Source organism: Lutjanus erythropterus, chromosome 17 (assembly GCF_056507025.1).
Source record: "Lutjanus erythropterus isolate fLutEry1 chromosome 17, fLutEry1.hap2, whole genome shotgun sequence".
In the NCBI taxonomy this organism is placed as follows: Eukaryota; Metazoa; Chordata; class Actinopteri; order Lutjaniformes; family Lutjanidae; genus Lutjanus; species Lutjanus erythropterus.
The window spans coordinates 3,317,070-3,341,907 of NC_139333.1; the positions used below are offsets into that span (position 1 = coordinate 3,317,070).

Genomic DNA, 24,838 nt, shown 5'->3' on the forward strand with positions numbered 1-24,838 from the left:
CATAGAGAACTGAAGTCCCTCCTCTTCTGGTGGACCATTATGGGACGTTACTTTGGAAAAAATATGATCAGTTAGTCAAGAGACGGATAATTATTTCATTCCATTACACCCATGATGTCAGTCCATTTAAAAGATATTACAAAACAAACAGGATAAAAACTTGTCTCTTGACATTCATATTTTTAAGAAGGAAGATGGGGCACACTGGAAGGGGAGGGTCTTCAATATCCAGCATGGGGCCTACACATTAGTTCTGATCCAAACTCCATCCATCCATCCATCCATCCATTTTCTTCCTCCTATCAGGGGTTGGGTCATGGTAGCAGCAGGCTGAGCAGGGTATTCCAGACGTCCTTCTCCCCAGCAACATTTTCCAGCTCCTCCTGGGGGATCCTGAGGTGTTCCCAGGCTAGAAGGGATATGTGATCTCTTTAGCAAGTTGTGGGCCTACCCGATGGTCTTCTCCCAGATGGGCATGCCCAGAACATTTCCAGAGGGAGGAAACTCACGTTGACCGCTTGTAATCACAATCTCATTCTTTTGATGATCACGCAGAGCTCATGACCACAGGTGAGGGCTGGAACTGAGATGGACTGGTAAATCAAGAGCTTCGTCTTTCGGCTCAGCTCCCTCTTCCCTCTCTTTGGCCTGGTGCAGCGCCTGTAATACTGTAGTCCATAATACCATTCTGTCTGTCGATCTCACGCTCATCTTCCCATCACTCGTGGACAGGACCTCAAGATACTTGAATTCCTTTGCACGGGGTAGCAACTCAATTCCCACCCAGAGAGAAAAATCCACCATCCATGGGAACTTTGGCGGTGCTGACCCTCACCTCAGCCACTTCACACCTGGCAGCAAACCACTCCAGCTTGTGCTGAAGGTCACAGACCAAAGAAGAACACCAAAGTGACACAAAAACACAAACAGACATACTGTACATAATGAAGGATGATGTTGCAACCATCGCAGTTGGTTTCAGGGCTGAGGTGATCTACTGAACCACTTCCAAAACATTTTGCACCTTTGTATCATTTACACTCTAAAATATGTATAAAATACAGCCCAGGTTTAAAAATACAGAAATTACCTTTTAACAGTTCACTTCACAGCGACAGTCCTTTTTTTTTTTTTACCAGATACTATCTCCGTCCTCCTATTAAGTTCCTCCTCTGATTTGAACACCTTCCTCTCAGCTGTCTCTAATGTACATTGCTCCATCAAACAAGAGGCACAAAATCAATTGCTCGCTTTCTATTTGTGCGTTGCAGAACCTCCCTGCTTCCGATCAATACACATTCAGGCTGGATGACAAAGGTAACAGGTGTGTGTGTGTGTGTGTGTGTGTGTTTTCAGACTGTTATGCACTGAAGAGAGCTTCCTTTTCAACAAATAAAAAGGTTCCTGTGTGTGTTCCGGTGTGTGTTTACGAGCAGTTTAGCCGTGCTTGTGCTTGTTCAGCTTCTCCCTAAAGTGCCCAAATAGGAACTTTACTGTCATACTGTGAGCAGTACAAATAAAATCAAATATATTGGAAAAAATAACACAATACACTGTGATTTCTTTAAAATATATGGCCTTAACATAGAAAATCAACACTGTTTGGTTTTAAAGAAGTTTTTGAGAACAAATAAACACTTGGAGTGTACATGGTTGACATTGATTGAAACAAAAGCTGCCTGTCTGTACTGTTAACCCCCTTTAATATAGTGATGTTCAGCACCCATAAACACATGCTGTCACCTACCAGCTACATTTAATGTCAGAGTTCAACTTCTGTGAACTTTGAATTGAAATTTGCATTTGCTCCACTGACCAATAGCAAGCCATCTTGACAGTGCTGATTGTTAAAGGGGTGGAGGGCTGGAGGGTCTTATTAGCTGTGTTGCACCATCCACTGTTATTTAACCTCCTCTGGAGTAAAAACAAAAAGAGGACTTGACCCACCCTGCATGTGAAACACTGACAGAGGCGTATCTACAGCATCATGGTTTGAATCACGGGGCTACTGACTAAACTATGTCTGTCATTCTCGTCATCATCTTGTCTTAGTCATGGGAAAAAAGGTCCTTGACCTATTCATAGTTTTTGTTAAGGAAAATTAACCATAATATAGGTCTGTCTATTGGCAATAGACACATCATCAATAGCAATGAGGAAGTAGTATGACAAACTGTTCGATATCCCTTGATAATGGAGTGAGCTACGAGTGACATGCGAATAGCCAGTCATTTAACAGACTAAACCAATGTATGGCCCTGCCCTGGCTCATAAACAGCCAATCAAATCCCTATGTGCTACACATGATGTACAAACAGTCAATCCATGTTGTTCGGTTGCCCCATCAACAAAATACAGCATGGAGTTACACATGAGACAGCAAGACAACAGTGTGCAAAATGACTACAAACACAAAAGGACAGGTCAGCTTTCTGGGGTGGCAGTTGGTAGGATTTTTTTAAGCCGGACACGTCAAGGGGTTCAGGTGTACGGAGTAGAACTGGTCCTCCTTCACGTTTGAAGGAACCAGCTGAGGTGATGGAGCTGAAAAGGGTAACTCAACTCAGCTTTATTTATGTAGCACCTTTCATACACACATGCTGCACATAGCAAAATTAAAACAACACTCGGGAATTTTGTAATATGCAAGAATAAAATTGCAACAATAAAAATAAGTCAGAGTAATTAAGTAAAAGGAACACTGAGAAATGAAAAACAATGACCGAGGCTTAAAAGACCAAGGTTGTAACATTACCCCTTATTAACAGTTAAAAGACAGATTAAAAATATAAGTCTTAACTTGCCTAAGAAAGCTTACTGATCTAATGTCCAAAGGCAAAAAGTTCCATTGTTTAGAGGCATAAAAACAGAAGACACTGGGACACATAAGGAACATTCAGAAAGAAAAGTGGTGGTGGACCTCGGTGATCTGGCTGAAACATACAAATGAAAGAAGATCCAAACATTTTGTGCCAATTAGTAAATGTTGCCTTGTGTTGACTGCCTTGTGCATTTGAGATAGCTGTCTACCAGAGACAGATCATTCCTTTGGCACACATCGACTGAGCCTCATCGAGTCTTCAGGTACCTCCTCCTCTGTTTCCCTAACTTTCCCCTGTTCTGTTGTCCCTGTGGGAAAATGCTTCCTGCTAGTCTTTCATCTCTCCTTCTTCATAGATACTGTATGAGCTGCCCAGGGGGAACCTTTGCGTGTGCTGCCTGAGTCTGAATTTCAGCAGGTGGCCCTTGGATTGTAGCGACATCGTCTCTGGGCTTGAGTTGATGCCTAAGCAACAACGTAACGTACTGTGTCTGGCACTCCATATCTCTGCTCCATGACTCCTTTATTATTTTGCTTCTTTATCAGAGTTGACTGCCAGAAGGCGTTTATCTTGAGTCTCAACCAACCATGCATCATGGACATTTTTTTAATATCTGCTCTATATTTTATCTAAGCCAAGGAAAACCATGGCACATGCATAACAAACACATGCATACTGTAATTCAATAAAGTCCACAAAAAGCCTGGGGCACGTTTATAAATGTGTCCTGATAAAGGCATGTACAAAGCTGCTGGGTGCCATGGAAACAGAGATGCTGAGAGACACTTTGCTTTTCTGTTGCTCATCTTGGCTTCAGTCCATATTTCAAATTTCATTCTTTTAAAAAGTCCTCAGACTGCAGCCAGTTCAAGGGCAGGGGCAATTCATTTGACTTCACCAATCAATGAAATCTGGAGGACAATACACAGAGAAACAGCTACACACACTCTATCAGTCTTATCACAGCTCTGATCATGTTCATTTAAAGTCTGCCTTTGCATCTGAAGTGACCTTCATTTATTCTGGTTGAAGGCATGACTTTAAACTACAGTATATTACCATGCAGTGGTTCCCAACGTGGGACTCTGGACCCCCTGAGGCTTCCAAAGATAAAGGACAAGAAATATTTTGTTTTAATTTTCAAATAAAAAAATGCTTTTTTTTTTTTTTGCTCTAATTTTCTTGTGAAGACTGGATACTTTGCCTCTTTGGGGCTTTAAACTTCCTGAAACTAATCAAACAAGTGAAACAAGAAGATTGGTTGAACTGCACTCAACTCTCAATGCATTATTGACATATATAGTACAGACAATATGAAAGTTCCAAAAAGGGAAGCCAGACAATCTTAACTGCCCCCTGGTGGCTGGCTGCAGTTTAGATCATAAACTCTGCCCCGTCCATGTTTGCAGATAGGACATGAGCCAAAATAAAACATCAAATTTTTTCCCAAAGATGGTCTCTGTCATTGTAGGTAGTTCTTATCATGTTGATGTTTGTTCAAGAGTTAATTTTTCTGATATGTTTTGGTTAAGTCAGTTATTTGATGCTGACGGGCAGCTGAACCTTAAGCTTCACAAGAACTAGCTATAATACAGACCGTGAAGTATGCTGTTGCAGATTTGCAAATCACAGATGAATGGACTATTGGCCTTGGCAGATGTCTGCGGTCTCTGAGAGCCCTTCTAGTTTTCTGTTATCAGTTATGAAAATTATACATTTAAATAAGTGTGCAAGAGTGTACCAAAAAAGTCACACAAATTGCGTCATTATAATACACTAACAAGTCACCTTTCATTTCCTTAATAGAGTTCTGCTATGTTTTTAAGGATAATTTTTTTATGTTATATAAAAATAGTTTCAAATCACCACTTCCAGTGGTACACTCATCTACTGTCCAGAGGAGTCTGGTCATCATGGAGGAATTGTGGCCAAAAAGCCAAACCTCCGACATGGAAACAAGGCGGCTTAACAAGTGACTCAACTATACATGAAAACAGAGGAACAGGGGTGCAGAAAAATGGCAGCAGGTGTTCTGCACTGATGAGTCATAATTTTAAATATTTTTCTGTAGCAGAGGGCAGTTTGTTCACTGAAGGGCTGGAGAGCAGTACAATAATGAGTATCTGCAGGCAACAGTGAAGCATGGTGGAGGTTCCTTGCAAGTTTGGGGCTGCATTTCTGTAAACAGAGTTGGGGATTTGGTCAAGATTAATGGTGTCCTCAATGCTGAGAAATACAGGCACATACTAACCCATCATGCAATACCAGGGAGGCGTCTGATTGGCCCCAAATTTATTCTGCAGCAGAACAACGACCCCAAACATACAGCCAATGTCATTAGGAGCTAAATTCAGCGTAAAGAAGAACAGTGAGTCCTGGAAGTGATGGTATGACCCCCGCAGAGCCCTGATCTCAACATCATGGAGTCTGTCTGGGATTAGATGAGGAGACAGAGGGATCTGAGGCAGCCTGCATCCACAGAACATCTGTGGCTAGTTCTCCAAGATGTTTGGAACAACCTACCTGCTGAGTTCCTTCAAAAACTGTCTGCAAGTGCACCTAGAAGAATTGATGCCGTTTTGAAGATTTTCAAAAGATTTTTGAAGATTTTTCTTCTGTTTGCTCACTTTGCATTTTGTAAATTGATAAAAATAAACAATTACATTTGATATTTTTGAAAGCATTCTTACTTTACAACATTTCTTCACAGCTGCCTAAAACTTTTGCACAGTACTGTATATATAGTACATTATATGGACTGGCAAAGTGGAAGTACCTTTTCACTAATTCTAAGTACTGTATAGGTCTAATGCACATTGTAGTTTTATGTTTAAATATACTGCTTATTTTATAAATTGAGCACCTGCTTTGTATGTAAAATCTTATTCTGAAAGAACAATGCTTACCAATGACATCTGGCAGAGTTTAAGTATTCAGTAGAATGGAAAAGAAACAGAAACAATAAGGACACTGTGTAAAAACTGTACTTCACTACAGTATGAGTAAATGTAGTTCTTCACCTCTGAACCAGCTGCTGCTCCCTGCCACAGTCAAGTGAAACTATTATGATTCAAGTGGTGTCACTTCAGTAAAAGACCACATAGATCTGGGTTCTTCAGGGGCAAATTGATCACCGAGTCGAAACCTTCTCCAGGGCCGTTCTTTCTGATTTAATTTTTTAACCATTCCCATCAATTATGAAACATCAGCAGACTTCTCCAATAGCCTCCTCACCCATCCTCCTGATGTTGTGTGTCTGAGGGAATACTAATGTTTTCATCAATCCCACAATAAATACTCGTGAATAGATTACTCACAGTAAAGACAATCATGTGCAATATTTAAAAACTGCTGACTGTGTTCCCCTCTGAGCCTGTCCATGCTGCTATAAATGATATTGATCACCCAACTAAAGCCTACTGACTGAATTAACACCATTAATCACCTTTGAGTTTTTGAGACTCATTTCAAATTCCATTAATAAGTAAACAAGTAATGGCTTCCCAAAGCTCCATCTGTCGTCCCATTTCTCCACTGCTACACTCAATATACTTTTTTCTTTTTCTCATGTTTTTTTTTTTTTTTACACCAGTTTTAAGATGCAAGCAATTCAGATTTACATTTACTCCTACTTTCCTTTTTGCCAAGGAAAAGATGTTGACGTCATGCAAATACCATTTTTGGTTGCATATTAGTTTTCTTACATTAAGCAGCATTTTTCTGAAGTTGGTTTTATGTGTTTTAATATCAGTAAAAAAAAAAAAAAAAAAAAAAAAATATATATATATATATATATATATATATATATACATATATATTAATTTTGACTTACTTGTTATCATAATTTTAGTTTTTCATCTCCTAATTCTGACTTCTTTAATCTTATAATTATGATTTACCATGATTTTTTAAATATTCCTTCTTTCACTGGCAGGAATGGGCTTCCATAGTGTTCACTGTGGGGTAATGGAAAAATAAAAAACAACAAAAAAAACATCTTATCAATGGAGTTTTAAAACTACTTGGACCCGGTGCACAGCGATTGGCGCAGGTGACACAGGTGGGAGTGTGATCTTACACCGGCGTAGGTGTGCAGGTGCGCCCATGGGTGGGAGGTCTAATACTGAAGGTGTGGCCAGGTGTGTTTGGTATCTTGTGCACAGCTCATTGTGGTCAAAACCACTTTGCACCACAGACCTGCTGTAACCTGATCAAAGTTTAAAGTCTGTGGTGTGGTAGGTCTGTCTGCACAAAGCAGCAACCGGTGTGTTGGCTGAGGCGTACACACACACACACACACACACACACACACACACACACACACACACACACGTCTTCACTTTTCATGTAAAGTTTTTTTTAGTCAATAATAAAGGCACTAGTGTGTGTCACTGCGTGTCCCCTGTGCGCTCGTGGTGCATGATTGGAAAGAAGGATTTGGACACACCTTGAATAAATTAAAAAGAATACACAGGTGGTAACAGCGGCCTTTATGTGCCATAAAAGGAGGCTATTATGAAAGTATGCTATTAGCACCTGTGTACTTAAAGCACCTGTATAGGAACCTGATCAGAAGGCGAGAGCTTTAATAAAACCATTTCTTAAAGTCGCTTATTTCCTCAACTTCTTTATCTCATAATTTTGACTTTTTATCTTTTAATTTTGACATTTCATCTTCATTTTGACATGTTATTTAATAACTGATGTTTCTATCTCATAATTTTGACTTTTTATGTCATAATTATGACTTTTTATCATCATTTCAGGTATGTTATGCGCCACAGTATGTTGTTTTCTGTGGTGTACTCACCCATGTGGTTTGTAATGTTTAATAGTTGTTTAAAATGAAAAATAGTATTTATCACTTCATCTTCTAATTTTGACTTTTAATCTCATATTTAGGACTTTTTTTTAAATCATAATTTTGACAATATATTGACATTTTGTCTCATAATTGTGATTTTCTTTATCAGAATTTCGTTTTTTTAATCTCCCTCACTGTTCCTCAAAGTGTGGCAGGTGAAAACATTTTCTGCCACTAAGTTGCAGCTCTCTTTGTTTGTGTTCTCCCAACAAGCTTGGGAGTTTCTTTTATATTAGTTGGTTGGTCAAGTTCAGGATGTTTGTGTTTGGATTTGGGGAAATATTTAATTAGGATTGCCTGGATTTCGGCACATTCTGTGAGAAAGTACAGCTCTGTCTTTACTTTGTCTTCTTTGCACAGCTGGCAGAAGCGCTCCTCTTTGGGGAGCCATGTTTTTTTGTATCGGCCCGTCTCGATGGCCCGGCTGAGTTCACACGGTTCTTTGTTTACCGTCAGTCACTGTGGTCAGATAATCCACCACAATGTTCTGTCTCTTTAGGACCAGATAGCGCTGCATTTTGCTTTGTGCTTTTGTTTGTGTGTTCCAATTGGTGACACAGTTTGTGATAAATGAGTTGACTCGAACTGATAAGTTGTTCTCAGTCTGGTTCTGATGCAGAACAGGGTTAGAACGTTGGGACCAGCTGAGCGAGAGGAACCTTTTCTTTGCTCAGCTCTTGGCATTGCAGGGCTGGACGGCAGACTGATAAGAGTGAGGGTCACTGTTTCTGAGATGAAGCCAGTATTTGATTGCTCGTTTTTGAATTTTGATGCATAATGGGTTTTGGCCTGATTCAGCTTTGCAGGTGTTGTTTTGTTGTTTTTCTGTGCACCTGCAAGATGCCTTTTCAGAACTCTAAATGCACAATTTCTACTGAGGGTTGGTCCAATTGGGCCGAATTCTTTTGAGAAGGAGGACACCACATCTCTCTACCATACAGGAGAATTAGTTCAATGACAGTAGAGGAGTAAAGAAACCAGACAATATTCGCATTTAAGAAGCTGAAATCAGAAAATTTGGGCTTTTTTTTCATTAAAAACATAGTCAAAGCAATTAATTAATCATCAAAATAGATGCAAACTAATTTAATGGTCAATTAATAATATAAGTGAAGTTCTACGGGCCCTATCTTGCAAAGCCACTGCACTGGTGGTGCAGATGGTTTTGCTATCTTACACTGGCGCAGTTGCCATTTTTGCAACGTCTGCAAGTTAGCAAATGCAGTTGCATCTGGTCTGTGCGGCCGTGGGCTGGTGGTCTAAAATGGAAGGCAAAACAAAGGTGTGGCCCCGCACATTTGCAATCTTGTGTTCGGCGCATTGGAGGAAAAACCACATGCACCTCAGACAGGCTAAAAACCTGGTTGAAGTGCAAAGTCTGTTGCGCAACAAGATAGTGGTCTGTCTGCACAAGATATCACCTGGCGCATTTAGCAAGGGCACACAGACGTCTCAAAACACCTTCATTTATGTTCAGTCTTCACACAGCAGAGTGGATCAGTAAAATATCCTTTGAACATATTTTCTATCAGCAATGAACTGACTTTCTGATTGGTTAGTTGCGTGTTCGGCCTAAACTGGCCTGTGAATTAATCAAGGTACTTGGGCGCAGCTGATAGGTGTATCCCGCTGTGCGCGGGATGGGGCGGGGCAGGGCAGGATACCCCTGTGTCCCTGGCACAAGCTGGCAAAGGTGGATTTGGATACACCTTGAATAAATTAAATCCACTGCGCCTCGTCTTGTGCTTCAGATCAGCGTAAGATAGGGCCCGATATGTTTTATGTTCATTGTTTGGTTTATTAGTTCGTCCAGCTGTTCCTTCCTTTGTTGCGTGCAATTTATTGATCGATTGACTGGTTTAAAGACAATGAATAAATGGTGAAATTTCCACCTAGTGAAGCATTTTTTCACTAGAGGCCATGATAATGAGTTGGCAGCTGTGTGCGCACCGAGCATGGTAGGATATCATTCTTCATTTTAAAATTGCAATCCTCCATTTTTACTAAATTTGTAATCTGATTCCATCTTTTTATACCTGTAACTAATGGAATACAGTTACATTTTTTCTATCCAGATTACATAATCCTGTTCCATGTCATCCATTACTCTCCAAAGCTGTCTATACCAGTGCTGTGTTCTTGAAAAGATTTTCAGTAAACTGCAGCAACATTATAGAATTCTACTGAGGTCTAAAGGGTCAAGAGCATACTCTATTTAGGAAACAGTAGTTTTCAGTTGTAGCCTGGTCTAATAACATTTCAGAGGTGGGTCTATAGATTGACTCAGGTGTATTATGTCCACCATGGCTGACAACTGTAGATTTCTACATCTGGCTTGTGTCAGAGTCCCTCATCCAATCCAAATTCCTGTCAGAGCCATTTCAGCCGGCAGACAAGCAGCCGACGCGTTGACATGCTCTTTTTGAGCTTAACAAATTGAAAAAGATTTGTAAACAACACAGGCCGTCATATCTCACCACCAATTTGACTCCGGCTTGAATAAAACATCGGACCACACACAAATCCCAAGCCCCCCTCCCCTCCCCCCCTTTTTCTTGCATACTTCTCTGTACCCAAAGCAATTTTTCAGTTCATGCTCCAATTTTGTAGTCAGTGGAGTGTGGCAGAAGCATGGACTAACATCAACACGAGATTGTGGAATGCATAACAGGCTTTGTTACAGTTCAGAGCTGTTTATGCCAATCTGCGTCTTGTAGGAAACAGAGAGGAAGAGCCTGCAGGCTACCAGGGGAGAGATGTTAGGAAATGGAGCGTGATGTTTGTTTTCTGGTTTCGTTAACCTTTGCTGCCATTCACCAGGCACAACAATTAGCAGGCAATTTTTTTTTGACCTTCTTGGGTTTAGATCCTGGAAAAAAACAAATGAAACACTCGACTGCATAATGATTCCCAGAACATGTAGCAGATAATGTGAAAAGACATGCAGTAGGAAATAACATGGAGACATACAGAATATATAGTTGAAAGGGGAAGGTTTTGCTTCGATTGCCTCTTTGCTTTGCATGACAAAATGAGCATATAAACTCATGTGAGAGGCATTTCTACAGCATAAAGATCTGATTTACCCCCTCAGGTATTCAATTCCAGGTTAATTTCTCTGTGTTATTTATTTATTTATCTATTTCTTGTCTTAGCTCCTTTAATCAATAACATGTTTATCAGGGTTGGGAGGGTCACATTAAAAATATTCTATATTAAAAACTATAGTCAGTAGCATAATCCAAGTATCACAACATTAAAGTAATGTAGCCTGATTGCTTTCTGTTACTTTTGGATTACCTAGAATAAACAATATGGTGAAACTGCTTAGCCTAATATAGTGTTTTTGATTATTTTCCTCATTGATTAATCTCTCAATTATTTTCTCAATTAATCGGTTAGTTGTTTGGTCCATGAGATGTCAGAAAAAGGTGAAAAATGTTGATCAAAGCTCAATATGACGTCCTCAAATGTCTTGTTTTGTTCACAAACTCAAGATTATTCAGTTTACTGTCAGAGAGGAGTGAAGAAATCATCCTGCTGCCTGTGTCTTCGCATCCAGGTCCAATCCTGCAATTCCTGACATGTGACACTTATATTTTTGAATCAGAACCGTCAAATTTTGCTCAAAGTAGGCCTAGCATGAAAATGCTATTTTCCCAAACCCTTCTAAAGACTTTTTCCAACGTGGTTATGAAGGGCATCTGATGCACAGCATTTGGGCACAGAATTTTACAATTCATGTAGACTAGATTAGGCAAAGACATCTGTAATTATGCCAGTTGTCATGGTTATTTAATATGTGACTTAGTTTGTAACATAATGTGATTATAATAGCCTTTAGTGCCTCATTAACCCATTTAATCCCACATTAGTGAATGTAAAAAAGTTGTTTATTATTTCAGTATTTGCTGAAAATGCATTGATACATTGTACACTAACATTTTTAGAGCCTTATAACTAAACTGTCTCTGTTAAATATGTGCAGTGTCACATGTTTAGTGTAAATTGCTGTTTATTTCATGGATGCATCACCTGAAGGAGAAGCTTGAAAATAGAAGTTATGAAAGTATGTTAACATAAAGATATGACAAAGATTTTTGGTACAAATCATCTGTAAGGTGTCTACTGTTGATATATACACTTGCAATTATTCAACTTTGTTCAGTGTGGTCACAGAATGAGTAAATATGTTGATGGCAACAATAGTGACCGATGGGATAATACAGTGTATTTAGGTATGCACATACTTGTACACATAGATTCAACAAGGTGCTGGAAATAATCCTCCAGATTTGTACATGCCTTGAATAAATTAAAACCCTGTCACCTTACACTTTGAGTGTGGCTCTGAGTGTGTTTACATGCACACGAGCATACTCCTGATTATGAGTTATATGGGTTTTTGGAGTATCCGGCATATAAATGTACATGCAAACAGCTAATCTGGGTTTCAGTTACCTGGATTAGACCTTACCCCAGGTTCAGAAACCTAGACAAGATCTTACCCCAGGGTACCTGGATAAGACCTTACCCCTGGTTTCAGAAACCTGGATGAGACGTTACCCTGGTTACCTGGATATGACCTTAACCCAGTTTCAGAAACTTGGATACGACCATACCCTCAGTTACCTGGGTAAGGCCCTACCCCTGGTTACCTGGATGAAACCTTATGCCGGTTACCTGGATCAGACCCTACCCCCACCTTATCTGAATGCCATTGGCCCACAGGTCACACTTTAAGAAACCATGTGATAGAGCATTTTAGTTGTATGTCAGGGACTACTAGTAAAAGAGATGTAAATGTGGTAGTAACTGGGTTGGGATACATAAGAAATCTGATGACTGCTTTGGAGAAATATGTTCAAATTGGTCTACATATTCCCACAGGGCACTATTGGGATTAAAGGCGTTAAGATCATTCCAAACTTCTTTGACGATTATTGCACTGATATGCATGTCAACAATTTACCTTTCTGTTGAATAAGGTAAAGGTCCAGTGGGTGAGATTTACAGGGATTTTTCAGCCACATTGCACCACCATGTTTCTACAGAAGCCCAAAACAATGGCTCTAGAGAGTTCCTTTCACGTTTTTCACAAGTTTCATGGCCAATGTAGTATCTATGAAGGGGAGACTGAGACAAGACACTGGTCCTTCAAAGTAGCCTTTTCTATTAAAGAAAAAAAGTCAGCCAGATTTCACATTAATTATGTTTTAATGATTTTTTTCCAGTACACACACATAGCATCACTGTCCATCAATGAGAATATGAAAGTTGTACAGAGTTACATCAGCAAGGAGTGAAAGAAAAAAACAAAAAAGCTCAACTTCTACTCTGCAGAATAAAGTAAAAAGAAATACAGCAAATATATTTTCCAAACCAGTGGAAATCCTATAAACATGTCTGTAATTTTGTTTTTGCCGTATTTCAAATCCCCTGCGGTAATCAGGGCAGATGCACGGCACAGCAGCCCGGGAAGCATTTGATGGACTGTGACTCTGCAGCGTCAATCCAAAGGAGCAGGAAATTGTCACAATATCCAAGAGCAGACAGCTTTGGAAATTGTTCAGAACTGATATAAGAAAGATGTTTTGGTTCATTTTTTATGAAGTGATGCAGGTTGCAGCTGTGGATGACTCAACTTTCATGTTGAACCTGCAGTATTCCTCAGTCTGCAGGCCTCAGCAACATACAGTACATTCAACATCAATATCTTTGCTTCAACAGTGTACTCCATACGTAGATACTGTTTCCCCTGGGGGCACCTTGAACCAATGTTTCTGTAATGATTGTGGTATTTGTGTACTATACTATCTCTCTTTTTTTCATGTGGAAGCTAATGGAGGGAAAAAGTGTAGAACACAAAAACCGGTCCAATCAATTTGGCTAAAGTGCTGCTTTCTCTGACAGCATTTCGATAAATGTTCCAGGATTTATTGTATCTTGGTTTTCTAAGTCTAGAATTTCTCAACTGGTCTAAAGAACTGACAGTTCCTTATTAAATTTTATAAAAGGTACAAAAGGTCATTCATATTGAGCATTCCTACAAACAACTGCAATCCTTCCAGTAATCCACCGAACATTAAGTCCAACTGAGCCGATACTGTGTGTACCTCAAGGACTACAAATCACTCAAAAAGATAACTCCTTGAATGAACTCAAATCATGGAGTTTTTCTTCTGAACACCTGATAAATGTTGGAAAATAGTTGCTGAAAACATGTGAAAAGACTGAGAACTATGTAGTACTGAACTGCGAATTCAAAGCAGAGAAAACTGCTAATTTTTGCATGATTTTGAGACTTAATTTTATATACTTTACAATATTTTTAATCATTCAGATTTGGCAGGGTGGTTCATAGGTCATTCCTATGGTGTGACAAACTCAGAACACGTTTATTGTTGCTTTACATGATCTTTAAGCAATCTTGTTGGTTCGGCTTAATGGTACTTGAGTTGGATCAACTTCAGTTATTAGGGTTGATTCAACTTATTTATTAGGACTGAATCCAACTTAATTGAATAAGATTTCACTACTAATTTTTCAGCAGTAAGAACTACACTAGTAAATTAAATTGATCCATTCCAAGTAAACAGAGTTCACACAACAGAATTTCTTAATGCAGAAAGAGAGCCATTTGATTGCATAGAAATAATTTCTATTATTTAATTAAGTGCATCGAAAGAATAATGTTTAAGTGTTAAATTTCAGTTACTGTTCATGTAAAACAGTCTAAATTCACTAAGTTGCAACACACAGCCTGGCTGGTGTCAAACATGAAGCCATAACACTTGGGTTACATCAAGTTCATTTGTTAGGTTTGATCCAATCCAAGTAAATCAAGTTTGTACAACAGAATTTCTTAAAGCTGAAAGAGAGCCATTTAATTACATAGAAATATTCACCATTATTTAAGTAAGTTAATTCAAGGAATAACTGTAAAGTGTAAACATTTTTAAAATGATTGATTGATTAATTCTTTTATTGTCAGAACAAGTCTGAAATTTGTCTTGCATCATAGCAGCTGGATTTACAACATCATGACAAACATAAGGACAAGAAACAATATTCATGAAACATGAAATTATAGTCACAAAAACTAATACAAGAGACAGACTATATTATCTAAGGCCCTCCATATTTAATTGTAAGATTGACTGATGCACAAAGAAGTTTTTGTCTAATTAAATCAGGGGACCCTGTATCTCTGTTGGATGGTAACAATCTGCAGTCACTGCTCAGGCTTTAGGAAATGTTTACAGAACAGCAGCTAAAACTTTCTGATTTCAAGTCACCCTTGACACCAACCAAACACAATACAAATGGTAGATGTTGCAATAAAACAGCATTTCCCAAAATGAAGAATAATGGTTCCACAATGTCACCGGCAGATGCTTGCAAACAACGCATTTTTTTTTTTTAAACAATTTCTTTCTCAACTTATTACAAAAAACAAAAGTACAGCACACTGCCTCCCTGACTTTTGAAAACACCAACAAAATTAATCTTAATACTTCACACTGAAGAAAGACCATCTAATATGATCTGAAGTCTAAGATGCTGTTTGGGGCCTGTTTTTGTACTCATATTACCCTGGAACATTTTTACAAACATATTTTAAATGTTTACAGTGAAAAGTAACTGAAAACTTTCAACAGTTTCAACAAAGTCTACAGCCTGGTTGGTGTCAAGGGTGGAAACACAAAACAAACAGTAGATGTTGTGATAATATTCTGTTTCCCAAAATAGGCAATGATAGTGTATCAGTGTTTTACACTGGCAATTGTTTGTAAATAGCACAAAAATGAAAAATTCAGTTTCTGTCTCAATTTTTTATGAGGAACTCATACACAATACAGAACACTGCTTCCCTAAAAACAGAATAAGATCTGAACTCTAAGATGCTATTGGGAAATGGGTGTCATGTCTTTTATTCTGCTGCAAATATTTCATATTCCTCTTTAACATTTGCACTACTAAATGTTGCATTTGTAATTTGCTTGTAGTTTAACTTGTGTGTCATTTGTTTACAAATGTCGGTTCACTAAACACAGGACTGTGTGAACATTGACTGGACTAAATAAAAAATGCAACAAAGTGGCAACTAGTATGCAAATTTGGACCAAAACAAATGAACTTTAGGTGTGAAAACCACCTCAAAGACAGTCATTTGTATGAAAAATGTAAAAGAAGTAAAGACTCAGTGTATGTTCTTGGACTATTTAAGCATCATGACTTCTTTAAAATCCTGTTATTTATTGCATAGGATGGATGTATGAAGCCATCACAGGTACAGGTGTTTTTCCTCAGGTGAAGATGAGTTGGTTAGCAACAGTAATGATTCTCTAATTAAGTGACAAATGGGAACAGCATGTTTTGAGAGCTTGTGCTTTTGTGGATAGTTTGTTTCCATCTCATTCTGTAATGATCTTCTAAAGAGCATCGAGGCTGGACTTGAGCTCTGGAGGGTAGCTCAGGTTTAGAGTGAACACAAGACCAAGTGGAAGCAAGGTCTTGCCCCATGTGACGGAGAAGTATCTGTATCTAAGTATCTTGGGTCTTTTTCATGAGTAAAAGTAAAATGGAGCATGAGATGGACAGGTCGGATTGTTGCGGCACCAGCTGTAATGTCGGCATTGTACTGGACTGTTTTGGTGAAACAGGAGCTGAGCCAGAAGGTAAAGCTTTACCAGTCGGTGGATGTTCCAACCTTCACCTGTGGTCATGAGCTTTGAGTGGTGACCAAAACAATGAGGTATTGGTTTCAAGAGACCAAACTGAGTTTCCTTCGTAAGTTGAGGAGCTAATAACTTGATACGCCTAATGAGTTGTTACACAGAACCATCTGAGAAGTCATTCTTAAAAACTGTTTGGAAAAGGGCAGGCAATTTCAAAACATTCTTGATAGGTGATTGATCTGTCTGTCACATCTAACATGGGGTAACTTCACCAGCGAAGCCAATTGGTAAATCAAACTCTTGCCGAAAATGGTTGGGGGAAGAGCAGAATCATGTTTTTTGACAGAGAAAAGCCTTCAGTGCCATTCTTTGCTCTTCTTTCAATGAAGAAATACTCTCCAGTTCTGATATAAGTGATGCTGTCACAGTATCTGCTCTAACCTCTTCATGAGCTGCTGTTGTTTGTTCAAGACAAGTTGCCTCCATGGACTCTTCTTGTGGTCATTACACAAAAGCCCATAGCTGCTGGTAGTCCCTCCTAGGATGCTGTTTGTGTCCACACCAAAAGTGGTGCAGCTGATCAGATAACTAGCCTGGCAAAATGGATTCTAATGAATTTGACTGTATTGCAAGGTAAAGGATCGAAAAAATATGCAGAGGAAGCTCGGGGTAGAGTCGCTGCTCCGTAAAGTCAAAAGGTGCCAGTTGAGGTGTTTTAGCCATTTGATTAGGATGTCTCTTGGGCGGCCTCCTTTGGAGGTTTTTGGGTATTTCCAAATGTGAGAGAGCCTGAGCTTGCTGAAAGGGATTTACACATCTCATTTGGCCTGGAAACACTGGAAAATGTCGCTGGGGAGAGGTACATCTGGATTACCCTGCCTAGCTGGATGTGACGAGAGACCAGACCCCAGCAAAGCCAAAATAAATGGATGGATGGACAAGACCAAGCAACATCGGCACCGCAAAAGGTACAATTTCCAACCCACCCAGCACTTCCAGCACTAAGAGGGTAACACTGGCTCATAATTGGAAATCTGGGTTACACAGGTTAGAAGGCGCCTCTTACCACATAGCCTTCTGCTGACTCAGGAGCATCTAAGTGCTCAGTGACACGACCAATTTGCAAAGTCGGTAGACCGAGGAATTATTTTGGCCTTAATCTTTCATAAGGCCATGCCAAGCTTGTGTGAGAGGAATAGATGAAAACACAACATAATAATAAAAGAGCAATGTGAGGGAGAGAGTAGGGTGTTTGACAGGGAGGTAATTATACAGGGCACAAATGACACCAGTAATCAGCTTGTTAAAGTTGAGGGATTTAAAACGCTCCACGTTTGAATTCGATAACAGCCCTTTGACATTTTAAAACTGTGATTTGCTGGTGACTGAACGAGAAAGGTGGGATCAGCAGTTCTGTGTGTGCATGCAGAATTAGATGGCTAGAAGATATCCCTACAGCAGTCCAACACTCCTACACTCTTAGAAAAAATGGTGCCAAGTAGAACCATAAAGGGTTCTTCGGCTTGTCTGGTTGGCTCTTTTTGGTTCCTGGCAGAGCCTTTTCTCAGTGTTTTCTGGTGTTTTTTTTTTTGGAGCACTTTCAGAGTGTTCTATGTAGGCCTCAACATATAAAAATTTGTACTTGTGTTGCACACTTGAATAAAGAGTCAGTGTGGTTTTTTTCTATTTTCTTTCTTTACTGTCATTCCAGCTGCAAATACACAGATGAAACAATAGATTACATTCTGACACACCTCTGTCGGACTCAGCACGAAGTGCCCTTATTTACATTTTGCTATATAAACAAAATTAGTTTCTCACAAATGCAACACAACAAAACACACAAGTAAACAAAATGTCACTGCAGCTCCCTGCTTCAACATTACTGTTTTTTCAAATGGGTACAAGCGATAAAAGCACACACTTGTTTTAATACATGCTGGGGTTGCTACACGTTACAGTCAAAGTTAGCATAGCCGCTACATCTAAACCGAAAAATAGCTTAGCTGCTAACTTAACATACAAACGCTCCAGTTACATTTCAAATACACAGCGGGAATGAACGGCCAACTTTCCCAACTCTCTATAACCCCCTGTGCACCTCTGTCCACTTATTACCCAGTTTGCTTACCTGCAAATACACAGATGAAACAATATATTACATTCTGACACACCTCTGTCGGACTCAGCACGAAGTGCCCTTATTTACATTTAGCAGAGGTGCTCACTTTAGGGGATGCTCCCTCTTGTGTCGAAAAGGAGCAACAACACCTATTCTCAGATGCACTGTTTGTTATGCAGGATTTTGGCAGGCAGGGCATTTTATCTTTTTAACATTGTGTTTTATATTGCTATAATGAAATAAAATTACAATTAAATGAAACTAAATGGCAATTACATTTAATAAAATATGGGGGTGGCTTTTTACAATAAAACTTTGTATTTATGAACTTCTTTTTTTTATGAACCCATCTTCACACTTGGAACTATCTGTGAAAAGTTTCACCCAGAACAACATATGGGTGGTGGGTTTCACCACAAACATTTTTATAGTCCAAAGGTTTCATCTAGAACCATCTAGGTTTAACCATGTACTCTTATATTCCAAGAGTGTTATCTAGAACCCACCCAGGAGGTTGTGCGTAGAAGCTTTTATTTATTCCAGTAGGAACACACTCAGTGGGTTTAGTTTAATAAGGTTTTATCTAGAACCCACAAAGGGGGTTCCTCCAAGGGTTTGATCTAGAACCCATGCAGGGGACTCTGCTGAGAGCTTTTTTTATTCCAAGAAGAACACACTCAGGGGGTTCTTCCAAGAACCTTTTATTATATTTCTCAAGAATTTCAACAATCCTTGTGGATCTCTTTATTTAGTTCTTTGTCACGGGTTCTTTGTAAGCTTAAAGGTTCTACTACCTTTTTCATCCAAAGACCTATTCCAAAGAAAATGGTTCTACATAGAACCTCAGCCCCTCAGGCGGGTTCTGCCAAGAAACCATGGGAACACACTCAGGGTGTTCCACTGAGCATCTTTTCATATTCATATATAGTTTCAACTAGAACTCACCCAGGGGGTTCTACTGAAAACCTTTTTATATTATGATACAAAGAACCCTGGACTAAAGTGTTCTAAAAAAATTCAACAATCCTTGAACCTCCAGAAAGGATTCTTTGGATGAAAAGGGTAATAGAATCTCTACACTTACAAAGAATCCTTGACAAACCCATACCGCGTAAAAGGGTTTGTCAGAAGCAAATGGTTCTGAGTAGAACCTCAGACCTTCAGGAAGAACCCTTTTAGAACCCTTACTCCTAGGAGTGTACTGTAGAGCATCTGCAGACATGTATAGTTTGCTGTACTGTATATTCTGTATATGTTGTTTTGAAGCAACAGAGAAGCTACAGCCTTCAAACAACAAATGAATCATTCAGATGCATCAGAGCGTCTGCTGCTGTGTGTGCACGCTGGATCTCAGAGCTGAGGCGCTTAAATAATACAACCTTGGATTTTCCAAGCACCGCCTGACCGGCGAACACAAGCCCGGGAGTCTGCATCTACTGTTTATCCAGGCGAACATTCAAAGATTAATAACGGCCAGAGCCTGACGCGGTTACAGCAACAAGCCGTGGACGAGTGTGTTAGCACGTTGTGAACATCTGAATATGAGAATCCCTCCCTGCTACAAGAACATGCAAATGAATTTTCAAATCTGAATGTGTCAGTGCCACAGAGCCATACATTAAACTGTAGGATTGACTTGTTTTTTTTTTCTCTATTTTTGTTCTCATTCCGCTTCTGCAAAGAGCTATTAAATTGCTGTCATTGGTGCAAATGGGTTGATGCACTGCTGCACTTCCTTTATAATATGTTTATAGGCCACATACGAGTCCTGCTTTAATGAAACCAGAGATTGTCCCTCCATACTGAGAGACCTACGCTGCAGATAAAACAGCTGCACTCTTAGAAATGAGGGTTCCTAAAGGGTTCTTCCTAAAGGGCTGAGGTTCTACTCAGCACCATTTGCTTCTGAAGAACATTCTTTGTAAGACTAAGGGGTTCCATTAAGAACTGTTTTCATCCAGAGAAGTTTTAGAAGAAAGAGTTCTGTTGAAACCCAAGAACTCTTTGATCAAGCGTTTGTGAAGGTTTTTTGTACTATAAAATATAAAAGGGTTCTTGGTAGAATGCCCTGGGTGGGTTCTAGATAAAACACATTAAATTTGAAAAGGTTGTCAGTTGAACCCATTGTCTGGGTTCTAGATAAAGCCCTTGACATTTCCAAAAGTTTTTCAGCAGAAACCCCTCAGTGTTTTCAAGATAAAATCCTTGGAATATAAAAAGGCTTAATGTAGAACTCCGAGTGTGTGCTTGATAAAACCATTGGAATATTGAGAGGTTCTCAATAGAACCCCTCCTGAGTTGTCTCAGATAAAACCCTTGGAATGTAAAAAGCTTCTCTGCAGAACCCCTTGACTGGCTTCTAGATAAAACTAAAGGAATATAAAAACACTCTCCATAGAACCTCTTGGGTCTTGTTGGCACCCTTAGAAAGTAGAGAGGTTCTGGATAGAACCTTTAGAGAAGGTTCTGAGTTGAACCATTATACCATGGGGGGGGGGGGCTCTCACGGATAGTTCTTGGTGTAACCCTTTACACTGGGTTCTAGGGAAAACTCTTTCTTGTGCAACCAGTAACAAAAAAGGGTTTTCCTATGAGGTCAAGCTAGAGAACCCTTTATGGTTCTACATATCATCTTTATTTCCAAGAGTGTGCATCTCAAAACAGGTCAGGCATATTGTATGTGAAGAATGAAACAATTTTCTCTCCAGAAAGGTCTTGTTCTCCATGTATGTAGAACCACATGATTAAAAATGAAATTGTGTTTGTTTCCTGTGTTATATAATAAAGTCAATCCATCACACTCCACTGAGAACACACAGTGCTCTGAGCTTTCGTGTTCGTATGCGGTGTGCTGAGTATGTTGGGTTTTCTTCCATCTGTACTTACTTTGATGTTAATTCATTTAAGAGAACTTGCATGTGTAATTGTCCGCAGACGTGGTTCTTTTCAACAGCTCACTCTGCACCACATGTAAGCTGTCTAGTCAGTTCCTGTAGAAACAATGTTGGTAAAATGTCGAATTAAGCAATTAAGATTGAACTGGTGCCCCAGAATGATACAGCACTGGAAAATTACTGTGCAAATTAGATTATGTGCTTCCTGAGATGCAAAAAAAATAGCATGCAGTTAAAAGTTCTCCCAAAATTTGCACATGAATAAATTATTAGTTATTTGAAGACCATAAATATCATAAATAAATGGGGCTATGACAAAGAAAATTCTAACAGTTTCAGTTTAACCACCTGAAAGCAGAGATGAGAGATTGTTTTGCATCTTCTGATTTTTGCACTCAAATCCCAAGTCAAGACAGGTAAGTTATGAGTCACGTTTCAAATTCTAAACAATCCTAAACAAGTCAGAATGCATTCTTCACCAAATGTAATGCCATTTGAACAACAGAACCCCAACTTAAAGACGCAACAACTTCCAGCTTCGCTCTCTTGTTGTAGTTTTTGTGCATGCATGAAATAATCTTTGGTGTAATTTTTCACACTGGAGCTCAGTAAAGTAACGTTAGTTCTGGTGGTAAGTTCATGGTAACAATCAGAGCCACCGACTGATCAGTCACACCCAACAACAAAAAAGAGGAAAAAAAAGGTTCATAATTTATGGTTTGCTAACATTGCTATCTTCTTGTAACTTGTGTCCTTGTAACTGTTGAATTCCTCTTAAAGACACATATTTTTCTGCTGGGGTAAATGGAGCTGAGCAGTTGGATGCCATGACTCAGTCAGACATTTTTTTCCTTTGTAAAAGATTTTAATTTACCCAGAATTCATTGTGCTGTAGTCCTACTTAAGCTAGTCGAACTAAACGGCTTTGTGCAAGTTTGACATCTATCTGAAGTCTGACTATCTGTTATATCTGCGCCACAGTCAAAGTCTATCTTTGTGGAACCGGCCCACCTCTGCCAGAACGGGATTTGAAGTGCTTGAAGTCACTGTTTCTAGGAAACCGGAGGCGTGTAGAGTTGTGTGATGACTGAAAGCAAGCCGGTTCTTAGATGGTTCGCAAGTAGAACCAGCTCCAAACGGGCACTAGGTTCTTGTTGGTCAATAAGGGGTATCAGATGATGACCCATTGTTCATGGCATTCTACCATGTTGAAGGCGGCACCGAGGTCAAAGAGCATTAATTTTGCACGGTCTTTAGCATCAACAGACAGCAGCAGGTCATTGGTGGTTGATTAGAGCAGACAGTGTTTTGTAAAAGCCTCTGAAATTAAGTCATTAGTCATTTTGATTGAGGTCCAATTCCCCTTTTCTCTGGAAGACAGCATGCAGTCAAATATATCTCCATAACTCACTATGTCCCACATCTGAAGCAGACTTCACAAGCATGCAAGCTCTCAGCAGCCATCTATTATGAATTCACATGAACAACACGTGGACTGTAATTAGCTGGGCATGAAATGCTTCATGGCAGACTTAGCTGCAGTCTACTTAGCCTTTCCTGTCTTACGAAGTGGTTTTGCAAAGTAAGCTTATTTCAGTGTTTCCAATCCACTAGAAAGCAAGACATCCTGTATATGCGGTAATGACATACTGTATCACAACATATCATTTTAACATGTAGCTGTCTACCTAGAATGTGAGTGTGTAGCTCAGAATGTGACACGTTGATGTTAATAATGTCTAAAATAAAATGTGCTGAATGTGATGATTAAAATGAGGATTCTGCTGTTTCTGCAGATCAACCATTGTCCTGTTTAACTCTGCAGCTTTTTAACTATTACAGTATACGGTACATTATAGGCAGGCTTGGGGAGTAAAAAAAAAGATAAGTGTATTGCATTACAGTTACAGAAAAAATCAGACTAAATTTATTTTTAGTAAAAATGAGTATTACTTAGTAGGATTCAATTCAATTCATTTTAAAATACATTTTAAAATATAGAATGATAAACTACCATATGCAGTGTGCACACTTTGCAACACTTTAGTGTCTCACAACACCACTTCGGTCTGAGTGAAAACAGCTAATGTTACAGTCAGTTCAATATCATGGCCTCTAGTGAATATTTGCTTCACTGGGTTACAGTTTCACCATTATTTTGTCCTAAGTCAGAAAAGACGAAGACAGCACAGTGACAGTTCTGCCTTCAGACCTGTCCTAACCAGAAATCCAGTTGGATAGCTAACCTGTCAATACTACGATATTTTGGGAAGCTAGCAACTGGGATGGTGTGTGGGTAAAAACACAAGTTCCAGAATAAGTTTATGTCAGTTTACTTGAAGTTTGACTGTGAAGCATGTCTAGCTACTTAACAAAGACCATTTAAATGTGCGTAATCACCACTGTTAATCTAAATGGCAATTATTATGATTTGAACAAGTCAGTCTTTGGGGGTTTTAGGCCTTTAACAGTTTTATTTATCTCAGGGCACTTTTCAAACACAGCAGGTCTAGACATGCCTCTGACAGCACTCATCAGAGAAGTCAGTTCTTTGTGTTTTGTCCATCTGGTCCCCCCCTCCCCGCCCTTTGTGCATCCACAAAGCAGTCAACATGGACAGACAGACTAATTGGCATCCAGTAAACAGTTGAGGTCCATTCCTCCGTGGGTCGCTGTTGCAGAGGTTGAGAAGCATCCCACGGAAGATAAATCTACAAAGGTTCCAGTCTTTACCTGGCTCTCTCTCCCAAAGCTCCCTGGCTCTCATCAGCTGTTCATTGGCTCTGTGCGTCATCCCCACCCGAACCTCTCCACACAACACTCCCCAGGACAGACCAAAATGAACGCAACTGAACGTGAAGTCAAAAGTAAGGGTGAACCGACATATTCCTGGGCTGAGCATGTTGCTTACTAGCAAGATTCTTTTTCTGCTAATTTCGTCTTCCTTTTTTTGAGTTGCTTTGTAGTTTAGGCAGCAGTTGCCAATGCTGCAATAGCGACTTTTCCCACAGGAGTTTCTGCTATTGATTCAGGCTTTCCAGAGAAGGGATATGCACTAGTAGAACAGCCAATAGGAATGCCTGGTCTCTTAGATGACCTGTGATTGGTCCCATCATCGGCCAGATTCCCTAAAGCCTTAAAGACAGAACCAAGACGAGGTACATAAGTCTAGTTTGATTTATAATATGCTGAAATATTACTATGTAATTATTGCTCAATGATGCCAAAAGTATGTTGCCCACCACAGCTTTAACCTTTTCCTTGATATTCACTCATGATTGTGTTTATTTTACCACTGCCTGATTTTGTTGATTGCATAGTGTGTGTGTGTGTGTGTGTGTGTGTGTGTGTGTGTGTGTGTGTGTGTGTGATGCTTGTGCACCAACCCAAAAAGAACATTTAAAAAAAAGAGAAAGAGAAAAAAAGAAAAGGCATGACAAGAAAAAAAACAGCTC

The 24,838-nt window shown here is 39.4% G+C and overlaps 1 protein-coding gene across 1 annotated transcript in view; it reads right to left on the reverse strand.

Moving 5' to 3' along the window:
- Window positions 1-314: 314 nt before the first annotated feature.
- The window catches only part of LOC146311545 (uncharacterized), a 40,771-nt gene continuing 16,247 nt past the window's right edge, over window positions 315-24,838 (reverse strand). The window contains exons 3-4 of the mRNA XM_084741507.1: window positions 784-877; window positions 315-409 (exon numbers count right to left, since the gene is read on the reverse strand). Of these exons, the coding sequence (XP_084597633.1) occupies window positions 315-409; window positions 784-877 (189 nt within the window). The remainder of the gene's footprint in view (window positions 410-783; window positions 878-24,838) is intronic.